Raw genomic sequence first — 14808 nt, 5'->3', positions numbered from 1 at the left:
CATTTAAATAACTATGTACCAGTGCAGCTTGGGGTTTAACCAAATTACTTTGAAAAACTGATAATATTATATACTAATATTATTATTATAATTATTATTAAATATAATAGTTATTATATACTAATATTATTATTATAATTATTAATAAATATATATATATATATATATATATATATATATATATATAAAATATTTTAAAAAAATATATCCAACCACAACAGTAGTGTTACATAAATGTAGATTTTATTATAAAAATAAGAATTTAATTATATAATTTTCTGGAATAAATAAATAACAAAAAAAATGCACACATTTACAAAACAGTTATCAATATAAATAGGACAATATTAAGTGTCTTTTAGTAAACATAAATTCAGAGTCATTATTTTTCAATACATATAAACTTATGTATAAAGAGGACGAGGTTTGTTTGGTCAATAGTGACCTGTCCACTTCAGAAGGGCCAGAGAACTGGCAGCAGCAGAGGTGATTGGCTCATTCTTTTACCAGTCACATGAGTCATGAAAACTGATTGCTGCTACATATGATCCATTACTGCATAAGATTCAAATCGAGCCATTTACTGGATTTACAGATTTGGTCACCAAGAAAGATCAATTGTTTTCACTTTTTAATGACAAATTTTATTAAAAATAAAAAATTTCTTGGGCAAACCTAATGTAGCCAACCCTTGTCCAATAGATTTCATATTACCTTAGACCTGTGCTGAAAGACTTCCATGATACATATGGACAAATGTAGGGAGTTTCCATAAATCTAAAGAGCCTCATCACCAAATATGTCATCTATTAACCCCTTTATGTAAGAAGTCTCACACCAATACTAAACATCATCTACTCCACATCTGTTTGTAACCTTCCTCTCCATGCAGTCAGCCATAGAAAGCTAGGAGAGGCTGCAAGTTACTGCTAGTAAGTCAGATGTGTGCAATATAATGTCTCCCTTAGATCAAAAGGTCGTCCCTAAAGTTGTCAATTTAAAAGCAATCATAAAGTAATCGTAAAGTTCTAATTCAGGAGTAGGCAAGCTTGGCACTCAGCTGTGGTGGAACTACATGGGCTATGGGGGCACTGCAAGGCTCTGACTACCATAGGCATAACTAAGGTTTATGGTTTGGAGTGCCAAGGTTGCCTAAACCTGTTCAATGTTTGTCACATTTCTTGGACATAGCTGGCATTAGGACTGATGGCTCTAATGTGATAAAATGCAAGTAAAGACAACTAATTCTTAATATCCTGAACAAAACTGGCCATGGAACAACAAGCATGCAGCAGTTTGATTTCTGTGCCAGTAAAGGGCACCTGTCACAGTAGACATAGATATAAGTGCATCACCATAAGCTGTTTTCTGTCCTGATTTTACATGAACAAAACACAGTTCTGAGATAATGTTAAAATTCTTCTCTTATTTTATCCTCAATCCTTGTAAACTTCACACAAGTGCATTACAGAGGCTACTAACTTATTTATGGCCTACACATTTGGTGGGATATTAAGAGCTTTACTTAATAATGCAAAGGCAGTATGTATACCAGCATTTCTCAACCAGGGTTCCTTGGCACCCTAGGATTCCTCCAGGTGTTTCAAGGAGTTATTTGAGCAATGACCAAATTCTACCTCTCACATAAGTAACCACTGATCTTTTAGATATCTGTAATAGTTGTTGGGTGGGGGGGAATTTTTCCCAAGATTTGTAAACAGCATTCTTCCCAGTGGCCATAACACTAATGGCTTATGAGATGTAGATATAATAGTCATTAGCTATGACTCCCTGAGGACGTTATTTCAAGGGTTCTTCATGTTAAAAAGGTTAATAAAGGCTGGTGTCTTAAACCACAACAGCCATTCAGCAATCATTGTTCTAACTGCACGAACAGTGAAGAATTCTAATTGGATGCCCCATGTTATCACATCATACTGAATAATTTCACTAAAGGTCTTTATGTATTCCTACAATTCACTCCCCTATCAGTCACAGATGAGGGCAAAGTCACAGTATATCTCAGACCACTGCAAGCATCCAAGCACAAACGGTTGTATTAGAGCCCTGAATGTACTACGTACTTCTGCACCAAGTATTTGTAATTATTACTCTTTAGGAACTCTGCAAACTGTATAGCTTGTGCAGCCATAGGCCCTTAGGCCTACTAAGGGCACTTCTATGGAGTGTCAGTTTTCATCCTCTGTACTGGCAAAGAATCAGCATTGTGAAAGGTAGCACTGGGGCTATATTGCTTTTGCCTAACACATTTAGGTCCTAAGCCTGTGCCTAGGAATCCCAGTATTTAGTCCCAGCCTGATAGCAGCATTGTGATCACAGGCAGCCAAAGCCAAAGCCTGTGGAGTGTAGTGATCAGATTGGAAGTACAGAAGTGCTGGTCACTGGCAGCATTCAGAGATGTGTTCTAGAAAGTTCTCCCCTAGTCTGTCGTGAAAAACTTGCTGGCAGCGGGGACACTGTAGCTCATCCTGTCCTCTTTGTTCAGAGCTGGGGCTCCGCTGTCGTTCTGTGGTGTTTGCTGGGGAAATCGGTCTTCGGTTTTCAGAATGATCAGCGGTAAGGCCACGCATAGGCTCAGAGGGTTTTTTCTGAACGTACATTTTGTTGCGGTTACCGATGTGAATTTGGAACTGGCTACCAACATCTTTGTCATCCTTTAGAAGAAAAATAAAATGAAGTTACTCTTACGCCCTATGAAAAGTTAAACTTAATGATTAGGGTTACTGGCAGCTGTAGATGTCAAAGAGCATGGAGGACAGTAGACAGTAAGGAACAGAATCATGTACCAAGTATTCCTTGCCCCAGGCCTCGCAACAGTCACATGTGCCAGTACAGTGCAGTACTACTGGTGCAGTAGCAGTACTACTACAACCAATCCTGATCATATGGTAGCAATACTACTACCACCACCACCACCACTCCTGCTCCTACAGCAGCAGTACTACTACAAGTCCTGCTTGTACAGTAGAAGTTCTACAGGTATGGTAGCAAAACTATTATTACCAGTCCATCTCATACAGTAGCAATATTACTACTATTACCAGTACAATAGCAGTTCCACCACCACAAATCTGCTGATATGGTAGCAGTATTTACACCACCAATCATGCAGATACGGTAGAAGTACCACCACCACCATCACTACTATTACTACCAGTCCAGCATATACAGTAGCAATACTACCATTACCAGTAGTAGTGCTGGTACAAGAGCAGTACTACCACCAACAGTTTTGCTAGTACAGTAGCAATACCACCACCCGTCTAGCTTGCAGTACTACCCCTACCAATACTGCTGATACAGTATCAGTACTACCACTGTCGAGTCTCCAATTACAGTAACAATACCACCACCAGTCCTGCATATTACAACAGTAGGGTCCACAGTTCTTACCTGTCTCCTTCCCTTTTTCTGTAAACATGAAATTTCTTCAATCAGCTCCTGAATGCGGCTTTGAGCCCTCTCCCGATCTGCCCGCTCTGATGTGAAGTCATCTTTGTAGACTACCAACTTTGAAAAAAAAGAAACCGCGGTGATTACTAACTCAGCATGACATACAAATCATAAAACTCATTTTAGCATTTCATATCGAACGCACTTTCCTGTGTGCCCTGTTTAAAATGCTAGGCACACATATGAAATGTAATATTTTTATTTATTTATTATTTTTTCTCCTTACTAATAAATATTTTTTATTTGATTAAAAAAAGGTGTGGCCATTAAAATGGTTCATTAAAGGGTTATTCTGAATCTACATGTGACAATAAGCAGGCATATTGTATGTTCTCACCTGCTGCTCCAACATATGTATCCTCTCCTGGTCAGCGATCCTGGCGCTGGCCATCTCAGTGGCTTCTTGCTGCAGTTTGGTGTTCTCACTTATTTTTTCTTCCAGATGCCTGTTGAGTCTTGAGATCTCCTTCTGTAAGAGGTCTGGGTGTTTGTGTGTGGAGTGTGTACCCTTCATATGTTCCCTCTGTGCCTTCATTTCCTTCAGTTGTTGGTGGAGACCCTTCACGTACTCCTCCCTGCTGGCATCATACTTCTGCCACTTGGCATTTAAGTCTTCCACCTGGAAGAATAATGACAGTATTAATATATAGTCTGCTGTGCTTTTCTTTGTGGTAATCAGGACATTCAGAACACTTTTAACTAATCTACTTGATATATTAGGGCATTCCAGTAAAGAGAAAAGAGGAAGTATGTTATAAAAATAACACATTATTTACATAGACTTACATGTATCTTTTTCTGTTTTAATAAACGGTTTTCTTCCTGTAACTTTCTCAGGTTTGCTTCATTCTCACTGTCCTTGTTCAGATTCTGTAAATAGGAGACATCAGTATTTATTTCCAGGATTTATAAAGTGGGAAAAGCACAGTTTTTCATTATGCACACCACTCAACTCCACGACACTCAGAGTCTACAGCCAGTTCAGGCTAATTACAGGGTACCTGTACTGAGAGGGATACCTAGGCTGTCTTTTATGAAATGCTCATTGCCTGGCTGCCACCCTGGCCCAGTGTCTTCAAGCTATACTTGCTTCACTAAGAATACAGAGCAAGAGTTCTAGCATCATTTGCTGCCTTCTTGTTCTGGGTCAGTGAATAAGAAATGAGCCGCAGACAGCCAGGCAACTTGTACTGAAGTGTGAATAGAAGCTGGCACACTCAAACATGGGTAAACAGACAGCTCCATGTGGGTGGAATATAAATTAAGTTTAAACCCAAGATCACAGTTCTAAAAGGGCAACATTGTTAGTCACTAGGCTGCCAGACATTAAAGAAAAACTATATTTTTCTTAATGTCTTTCAGATATACAAGTAAAGGCACAATCTAGTTAAGAAATATTATTAGTATCCATTTCTTTAAAAAATGTCTTTTGCATTAAATAAACATGTTTCTATGTTTAGTTTTAAGTTACACGTTAACAAGAGGGCAGCCGTATTTGTTCATTAAACATGTAGGTTTTTTATTTAATTTATCCTAATGGGGGGGTCTACCAAATAAGGGATTTGCTGTCTCTAAAGAGTATGAAGTGAAACACTCATGATGATCTTTGTCCAATTTGTAGCAAACAGCTTAACCTCCTATTTCCCCTGATATACTGTGCATGGTAAATCCTTCTCTGGACCAAATAGAGCAGCATGCAAACCATTTATTGGCCCTTAAATTCTTCTCTGATCCCCCTTCTATTGAAGATTGTTCCATATGATACAACTAATGCAGTTCTGCCGTGTATTGACACATTTGGACTGTATAGGCAGAAACGCGTGAGCTGCTGTACTGCATGGAACAGGCGTCAATAAAGTGATATTGGAGGAGAATCTGAGTGCCGGCAATTGTGTTTGCACATTTTCTTTTTTTGGTAGCCACAGACCACGTGATCTAGCTTGCCTAGGCTTTAGGTCATCTAAAGGATCAGTTTTGTTTACTTAAGGCAAAAACAAGTAAGATTACTCAAAATATTAATATGCCCATATTAAATTGAGGTGTGGATGTTAATGATAGACCACTTTAACACTACAACTGCACCCACCACAAAGACATAACTATTATTTTTAAAAGGGATATTCCTCTGAAAACAGTGTTGGAGTGATCTGGCACAACATCCTCTGGCTTCCAGTATCTCCTGAAGATTCTGGCAGTGAGATCTCTGCTCCTATGTTCATAACTCCACCAATAAGAGACATGCAAAAGTAGTAGCAAGGCAGAACTAGGCTAATTCTACAGGGGGAAGAGCCGGGAATTCCAGTCTGCATACTTTATCAGTACAGGTCTCCTTTAAGAACGTTTAGACATCCTACTTTAATGTTATAGACCTCGGAAAGTCACCCAAAACAAAAGGCTGGGGTCAGGCAAACCTGCATACATACTCGCAGTGCTCTAGGATTAAGTAGACAGACATTCACCACACAAGCAAAGTCTAGGCCAAGTCACAAAAACAGAACAAACCTGCTGCTCTTGTGATGGCCCTCCATTTTTCCGATGGGCATCTTCTAGGCAGGTAACAAGTTGTTGGCACATTTCCGCCGTGGCAGTCAGCTTAAACCGCAGTTGGTTGGTTTCATCAGACAGAGATCGGCACAGGACCTCACTAGTAGCCTGAGCTCTCTCCTTCTCTGCCAGCGACCGCTGCAGACGGAAGATCTCCATCTCCTTCTCATGTGATGGCCAACTGGACACCTTCTGTATCTGCTGGTCTCTCTCCTCTAGCTGCTGGTGAAGCCCCTGGATTTCCTGCCATGGGGAGAACACAAATACTTGTCAACATACATCACAGCTTACTAGACATTCTCTTCTAAAGAAGACACCATATGATTAGGATACCCAAAATAATTTGGACAGTTTTTGTTGCAATGCCTTTAATCATAAAAGCTGTATTAGGAAGAAATTTACCAAAGATTGATTATGTACATCACTTAGTTTTCTATAAGAACTTTGCCCATTACATTTCTAACTGTCAACTAGTGCAGATGTGAATAGCTTACTCTGCCCCATGTGTTGTGACGCTCGGAGCCCGGAACACAGGAGCCGGCGGAGGACAATCACAGGATCCTGGGGACAAGGTAACTACGCTGTACCAGGATTGTGCAATGCAATCCTAAGTGTGGCTCGGGGTTACCGCTAATGGTAATGAACTTTAGCCCCGAGCCACACTCGGGAATACCACCAGTAGGGTTAAGTTACCCAATAAAATGGTATCTCCTTAAAATACAAACTTTTATCTTTAGATCAACTTTAAACACTATGGGGGAGATTTACTAATATTGGAGCACTCAGAAACTGGTGCAGCTGTGCATAGCAACCAATGAGCTTTTAACTTCAGCTTGTTCAATTAAGATTTGACAAGAAAACCTGGAACCTGATTGGTTTCTATGCAGAGCTGCACCAGATTTTGCACTCTCCAGTTTTGGTATATCCCCCTATATTATCAAGATTAACTGATAAAAAAATATATTTACAGTTATACTGCACACCAGTGCAGTTATGGCACACCATGCTGCCAATGGGGAATTCATAGAGATAATTTTAATAACACAGACTGGATTTAAACCTGGCTATTTATACAGGACAGATACTTTTCCATCAGCTGTTGTCATAATAATCCTTACAAGGTTTGCTCACCAATGTTAAGCAATCTGTGGTTCTGCAGATGTTGATAATAAGCAATTGTCATTGAGAACCCTGCCCACCTTTGTTCAACAGAACCACAAGCTCGGTCTCTGTAGTAACTAGTAAATAAACATTATCTGACAGGTAAAGGCGTGATCGCTTTTCACTGGACATTCTGTATGCTGACAAGTCAGCAAAGCCTGAATACATGGGAGTGGAATGTGCAATGACTCACTGAGCTTGTTCTGTACTATAATGCATGTCACCCCAGGTCAGGACACGGGAAAATCCTTTTGGTTAAAGACGTAGAAATGCTCAGGATAAAGTGGACCACTATTCACGTGATATAGGAGTTCCCCAGACTGCAGGATATAGGCAGGGTGTCAAAGTTTCCAAAGAGAACAAACATTTACTTTACTTGCCATGATTAGAGAAATAAAATGCATGACCTTACATGGAATACTAGGAGGGAATGGCACAACATGTTTATATGTGCAGTAAAAGAGCATTCTAAAGAACAAGGTCAGGGTCACTCTGGATGTTATGCTCACATATGATCCCAGTAAAAACACAATGCTGCATCAATGTATTAGGCTCAACTGACAAAGCCAACATGCCAGGATTGGGGTTTTAGGGACTGATGTGATTGTACAATGTATATGTAAAGCGCTGCGTAAATTGACGACGCTATACAAGTATATGAATATATATATATATATATACACATACATCTATCTCAAAGATTACAGTCACACAACTAAAATAAAGATCCTGAGTTTTACAGTTTGTAGACTGAGCCAACAGATACCTGTGCAAATGCCAGCCTGGCAATGAACTTTCAGGAATACAATGCATGGGCAGAAAGTTTTACACCCGCTGCCAAGTGCAATGTAATCACTTGGCGTCATTAATAACATGGTGTTAATGCCAATGACGTGCAGGTCACAACCAATCAGAACTCACATTGTAGGAATGTCATTCTGATTGTTGCTTGGGAAGCATATTATGCTTTGATCAGTTAAAATGTATCTAAAGCTAAAAATAAAATAAAAAATTCTAGTTTTTTGGGCACTTTGAACAAAATGCTGAAACCCTTTTTTTTAATTATTATTATTATTATTTATAATTTCTGACTGTATCCTTACTGTGGAGATTCACTTTCTCTCCTGGGACAGAAAGTAATGGGAAATCCTAAATGATACAGTTTTTAAAAGAATATAAATGGAAACTCTATTAGGGGATTGTTACGCCTTTGAGAGTTTTCCTTTATTCCAGTTGTGTCTCTTAGATAGGAAGTGAAGGAAAGTCTACATAAAATGGATGTAGGTTTGGATACATTATTGTAGAATACTCTTATAGCATACATTGTATGATATGATGGTCTTGCACTCCTATAGTATACATTGTTGGATCGCATTCTATAGTATACATTGTATCACACTTCTATGATAATATTATATATATATATATATATATATATATATATATATATATATATATATATATATATATATATATAATAACAACACTTCTATGGTATACATAGTTGGATCACACTTCTATGGTATACATTGTAGGATGACACTTCTATGGTATACATTGTAGGATCACACTTTTATTGTATATATTGTAGGATGACACTTCTGTGTAATACATTGTAGGATGACACTTCTATGGTATAGATTGTAGGATCACACTTCTATGGTATATATTGTTGGATCACACTTCTATGGTATACATTGTAGGATCACACTTCTATGGTATATATTGTTGGATCGCACTTCTATGGTATACATTGTTGGATCGCACTTCTATGGTATACATTGTAGGATCACACTTCTATGGTATACATTGTTGGATCACACTTCTATGGTATACATTGTTGGATCACACTTCTATGGTATATATTGTTGGATCACACTTCTATGGTATACATTGTTGGATCACACTTCTATGGTATACATTGTAGGATCACACTTCTATGGTATACATTGTTGGATCACACTTCTATGGTATACATTGTTGGATCACACTTCTATGGTATACATTGTTGGATCACACTTCTATGGTATATATTGTTGGATCACACTTCTATGGTATATATTGTTGGATCACACTTCTATGGTATACATTGTTGGATCACACTTCTATGGTATACATTGTTGGATCACACTTCTATGGTATACATTGTTGGATCACACTTCTATGGTATATATTGTTGGATCACACTTCTATGGTATATATTGTTGGATCACACTTCTATGGTATATATTGTTGGATCACACTTCTATGGTATACATTGTTGGATCACACTTCTATGGTATACATTGTTGGATCACACTTCTATGGTATACATTGTTGGATCACACTTCTATGGTATATATTGTTGGATCACACTTCTATGGTATATATTGTTGGATCACACTTCTATGGTATACATTGTTGGATCACACTTCTATGGTATATATTGTTGGATCACACTTCTATGGTATATATTGTTGGATCACACTTCTATGGTATACATTGTTGCATGACATTGTATACATTGTTGTGTACCTACCTGATTGAGTGTCTCCACTTTCTCCTGGCAGATCCTCTCTGTCTCCTTCAGCTGGTTCCTCATACTGCTCAGTTGTCCCACCAGACTGTCCACCAAGGACTTGGATGGTTCCAGGTGATTGTCCTCCAGCCCCTTCCTAGGGGGGTGCTGTCCATCCCTGAGCCGGGTGATCAGGGCCTCCTTGTCGGCCAGCTGTCTGTTGAGGGTCTTGTTCTGCTGCCGGGCCTCATGGTAGAAGGTGCTCAGCATGTTGTAACTCTTCAGCTTGGCGGTCAGGCTCCGGTTCTCCCGGTGCAGCTTGTCCACCGTCTCCTCCAGCAGCTTAAACCTGGCCACCAGGGCGTCCGTACTGCCATCACTGATAGAGGACATGATCAGAGCCACGGTGCACACCGAGGAGAAGGATCACTCTACAATCCACAGGAGTCCTACAAGTCCACTTTAGGGGGGGGAGGGGGACAATGTTGCAAAAGTTTCAGCTTAGTTTGTAAACAATGTAACCAGATGTGCAGCACAGCGATGGTTCGTTCCTTAGAGCTGCTTCTTGTGTGATCTGCACTCAATCTGACAGTCCCTGAAGACATTGTTCCTGGTTATGTACGAGGGGGCGTGGCTGGGTGAGGGGCGTGGCCAGCAGAGTACAGAGCATTAGATGGGAATTTCCTATGGGGCTTCCCCTGTAATGCAGATGGACTTTTTCTTGTACTTTTGAACACATGGGGACTGTTCATGAAAAATCCTCCACGATCCCACCATGGTTGTCCATCTCCTGAGGATCCTGGAAGAGCTCTTTCCTCATATCCTGCCCAGCCTGCTTGTGATTAACCTCTGCTGGGAACACAGTGACAGCTCAGTCCCCAATCACAGCTCAGTCCCCAATCACAGCCAAGTCCCTAACCACAGCTCAGTCCCCAATCACAGCTCAGTCCCCAATCACAGCTCAGTCCCCAATCACAGCTCAGTCCCTAACCACAGCTCAGTCCCCAATCACAGCTCAGTCCCCAATCACAGCTCAGTCCCCAATCACAGCTCAGTCCCTAACCACAGCTCAGTCCCCAATCACAGCTCAGTCCCCAATCACAGCTCAGTCCCCAATCACAGCCAAGTCCCCAATCACAGCTCAGTCCCCAATCACAGCTCAGTCCCCAATCACAGCTCAGTCCCCAATCACAGCCAAGTCCCTAATCACAGCTCAGTCCCTAATCACAGCTCAGTCCCTAATCACAGCTCAGTCCCTAATCACAGCTCAGTCCCCAATCACAGCTCAGTCCCCAATCACAGCTCAGTCCCCAATCACAGCTCAGTCCCCAATCACAGCCAAGTCCCTAACCACAGCTCAGTCCCCAATCACAGCTCAGTCCCCAATCACAGCTCAGTCCCCAATCACAGCTCAGTCCCCAATCACAGCCAAGTCCCTAACCACAGCTCAGTCCCCAATCACAGCTCAGTCCCCAATCACAGCCAAGTCCCTAATCACAGCTCAGTCCCCAATCACAGCTCAGTCCCCAATCACAGCTCAGTCCCCAATCACAGCCAAGTCCCTAATCACAGCTCAGTCCCCAATCACAGCTCAGTCCCCAATCACAGCTCAGTCCCCAATCACAGCCAAGTCCCTAACCACAGCTCAGTCCCCAATCACAGCTCAGTCCCCAATCACAGCCAAGTCCCTAACCACAGCTCAGTCCCTAACCACAGCTCAGTCCCCAATCACAGCTCAGTCCCCAATCACAGCTCAGTCCCCAATCACAGCTCAGTCCCCAATCACAGCCAAGTCCCTAATCACAGCTCAGTCCCCAATCACAGCTCAGTCCCCAATCACAGCTCAGTCCCCAATCACAGCTCAGTCCCTAATCACAGCTCAGTCCCTAACCACAGCTCAGTCCCCAATCACAGCTCAGTCCCCAATCACAGCTCAGTCCCCAATCACAGCCAAGTCCCCAATCACAGCTCAGTCCCCAATCACAGCTCAGTCCCCAATCACAGCCAAGTCCCCAATCACAGCTCAGTCCCCAATCACAGCCAAGTCCCTAATCACAGCTCAGTCCCCAATCACAGCTCAGTCCCCAATCACAGCTCAGTCCCCAATCACAGCTCAGTCCCTAATCACAGCTCAGTCCCCAATCAATCACAGCTCAGTCCCCAATCACAGCTCAGTCCCCAATCACAGCCAAGTCCCTAACCACAGCTCAGTCCCCAATCACAGCTCAGTCCCCAATCACAGCTCAGTCCCTAATCACAGCTCAGTCCCCAATCAATCACAGCTCAGTCCCCAATCACAGCTCAGTCCCCAATCACAGCTCAGTCCCCAATCACAGCCAAGTCCCCAATCACAGCTCAGTCCCCAATCACAGCCAAGTCCCCAATCACAGCTCAGTCCCCAATCACAGCCAAGTCCCTAATCACAGCTCAGTCCCCAATCACAGCTCAGTCCCCAATCAATCACAGCTCAGTCCCTAATCACAGCTCAGTCCCTAATAACAGCTCAGTCCCCAATCACAGCCAAGTCCCTAATCACAACTCAGTCCCCAATCAAAGCTCAGTCCCTAATCATAGCTCAGTCCCCAATCACAGCTCAGTCCCTAATCACAGCCCAGTCCCTAATCACTGTCTAGTCTCCAATCACAGCTCAGTCCCTAATGACAGTCCAGTCCCCAATTACAGCTCCCTAATCACATCACAGTCCCTAGTCACAGCCCAGTCCCTAATTACAGCTCCCTAATCACAGCCCAGTCCCTAATTACAGCTCCCTAATCACAGCCCAGTCCCCAATCACAGCTCAGTTCCTAATCACAGCTCAGTCCCCAATCACAGCTCAGTCCCTAATCACAGCTCAGTCCCCAATCACAGCCAAGTCCCCAATCACAGCCAAGTCCCTAATCACAGCTCAGTCCCCAATCACAGCTCAGTCCCCAATCACAGCTCAGTCCCCAATCACAGCCAAGTCCCTAACCACAGCTCAGTCCCTAACCACAGCTCAGTCCCCAATCACAGCTCAGTCCCCAATCACAGCTCAGTCCCCAATCACAGCCAAGTCCCTAACCACAGCTCAGTCCCCAATCACAGCTCAGTCCCCAATCACAGCCAAGTCCCTAATCACAGCTCAGTCCCCAATCACAGCTCAGTCCCCAATCACAGCTCAGTCCCCAATCACAGCCAAGTCCCTAATCACAGCTCAGTCCCCAATCACAGCTCAGTCCCCAATCACAGCTCAGTCCCCAATCACAGCCAAGTCCCTAACCACAGCTCAGTCCCCAATCACAGCTCAGTCCCCAATCACAGCTCAGTCCCCAATCACAGCCAAGTCCCTAACCACAGCTCAGTCCCCAATCACAGCTCAGTCCCCAATCACAGCTCAGTCCCCAATCACAGCTCAGTCCCCAATCACAGCTCAGTCCCCAATCACAGCTCAGTCCCTAATCACAGCTCAGTCCCCAATCACAGCTCAGTCCCCAATCACAGCCAAGTCCCTAACCACAGCTCAGTCCCCAATCACAGCTCAGTCCCTAATCACAGCTCAGTCCCCAATCAATCACAGCTCAGTCCCCATTCACAGCTCAGTCCCCAATCACAGCTCAGTCCCCAATCACAGCCAAGTCCCCAATCACAGCTCAGTCCCCAATCACAGCCAAGTCCCCAATCACAGCTCAGTCCCCAATCACAGCTCAGTCCCCAATCACAGCCAAGTCCCTAATCACAGCTCAGTCCCCAATCACAGCTCAGTCCCCAATCACAGCTCAGTCCCCAATCAATCACAGCTCAGTCCCCAATCAATCACAGCTCAGTCCCCAATCAATCACAGCTCAGTCCCTAATAACAGCTCAGTCCCCAATCACAGCCAAGTCCCTAATCACAACTCAGTCCCCAATCAAAGCTCAGTCCCTAATCATAGCTCAGTCCCCAATCACAGCTCAGTCCCTAATCACAGCCCAGTCCCTAATCACTGTCTAGTCTCCAATCACAGCTCAGTCCCTAATGACAGTCCAGTCCCCAATTACAGCTCCCTAATCACATCACAGTCCCTAGTCACAGCCCAGTCCCTAATTACAGCTCCCTAATCACAGCCCAGTCCCTAATTACAGCTCCCTAATCACAGCCCAGTCCCCAATCACAGCTCAGTTCCTAATCACAGCTCAGTCCCCAATTACAGCTCAGTCCCCAATCACAGCTCAGTCCCTAATCACAGCTTAGTCCCCAATCACAGCTCAGTCCCTAATCACAGCCCAGTCCTTAATCACTGTCCAGTCTCTAATCACAGCTCAGTCCTAATGACAGTCCAGTCCCTAATTACAGCTCCCTAATCACATCACAGTCCCTAATCATAGTCCCTAATCACAGCTCAGTCCCTAATCACAGCCCAGTCCTTAATCACTGTCCAGTCTCTAATCACAGCTCAGTCCTAATGACAGTCCAGTCCCTAATTACAGCTCCCTAATCACAGCCCAGTCCCTAATCATAGTCCCTAATCACAGCTCAGTCCCTAATCACAGCCCAGTCCCTAATCACAGCCCAGTCCCTAATTATAGCTCCCTAATCACAGCCCAGTCCCTAATCACGGCTCAGTCCTTAATAACGGCCCAGTCCCTAATCACGGCCCAGTCCCTAATCACAGCTCAGTCCCCAATCACAGCCAAGTCCCCAATCACAGATCAGTCCCTAATCACAGCTCAGTCCCTAATTACAGTCCCCAATCACAGCTCAGTCCCTAATCACAGCTCAGTCCCCAATCACAGCTCAGTCCCCAATCACAGCTCAGTCCCTAATCACAGCTCAGTCCCTAATCACAGCCCAGTCCCTAATCACAGCCCAGTCCCTAATCACTGTCCAGTCCCTAATCACAGCTCAGTCCCTAATGACAGTTCAGTCCCTAATTACAACTCCCTAATCACATCACAGTCCATAATCACAGCCCAGTCCCTAATTACAGCTCCCTAATCACAGCCTAGTCCCCAATCACAGCCCAGTCTCTAATCACAGCTCAGACTCTAATCAGTCCCTAATCACAGCTCAGTCCCTAATCACAGTCCAGTCCCTAATCACAGTCCAGTCCCTAATCACAGCTCAGTCCCTAATCACAGTCCAGTCCCTAATCACAGTCCAGTCCCTAATCACAG

The 14808-nt window shown here is 43.3% G+C and overlaps 1 protein-coding gene across 1 annotated transcript; it reads right to left on the bottom strand.

The window, feature by feature from the left end:
- Positions 1 to 221: 221 nt before the first annotated feature.
- TNIP2 (TNFAIP3 interacting protein 2) lies at positions 222 to 10285 on the bottom strand. Its single transcript, XM_077477902.1, has 6 exons — positions 9698 to 10285; positions 5977 to 6261; positions 4261 to 4344; positions 3812 to 4093; positions 3415 to 3531; positions 222 to 2675 (listed from the first exon to the last, which is right to left on the bottom strand). The coding sequence occupies exons 1-6, from the start codon at positions 10067 to 10069 to the stop codon at positions 2400 to 2402; spliced, it is 1416 nt and encodes a 471-aa protein (XP_077334028.1). The 5' UTR covers positions 10070 to 10285; the 3' UTR covers positions 222 to 2399.
- Positions 10286 to 14808: the final 4523 nt, after the last annotated feature.

The sequence above is a fragment of the Lithobates pipiens genome, unplaced genomic scaffold, assembly GCF_037356315.1.
Source record: "Lithobates pipiens isolate NorthernLeopardFrog02 unplaced genomic scaffold, aLitPip1_a1.2 Scaffold_13, whole genome shotgun sequence".
Classification (NCBI taxonomy): Eukaryota; Metazoa; Chordata; class Amphibia; order Anura; family Ranidae; genus Lithobates; species Lithobates pipiens.
The sequence above is the reverse complement of the archived record's forward strand: the minus strand, read 5'-3'. Positions and strand labels throughout refer to the sequence as shown.

What these genes read in the sequence shown, in the direction of transcription:
- TNIP2 (XM_077477902.1), bottom strand. Translation starts at nt 10,069, where the DNA reads ATGTCCTCTATCAGTGATGGCAGTACGGACGCCCTGGTGGCCAGGTTT. An exon ending in TAAAACAGAAAAAGATACAT is followed by an intron (nt 4,094 to 4,260) that starts GTAAGTCTATGT and finishes TTATTCTTCCAG; the next exon opens with GTGGAAGACTTAAATGCCAA. An exon ending in TACATATGTTGGAGCAGCAG is followed by an intron (nt 3,532 to 3,811) that starts GTGAGAACATAC and finishes TTTTTTTCAAAG; the next exon opens with TTGGTAGTCTACAAAGATGA.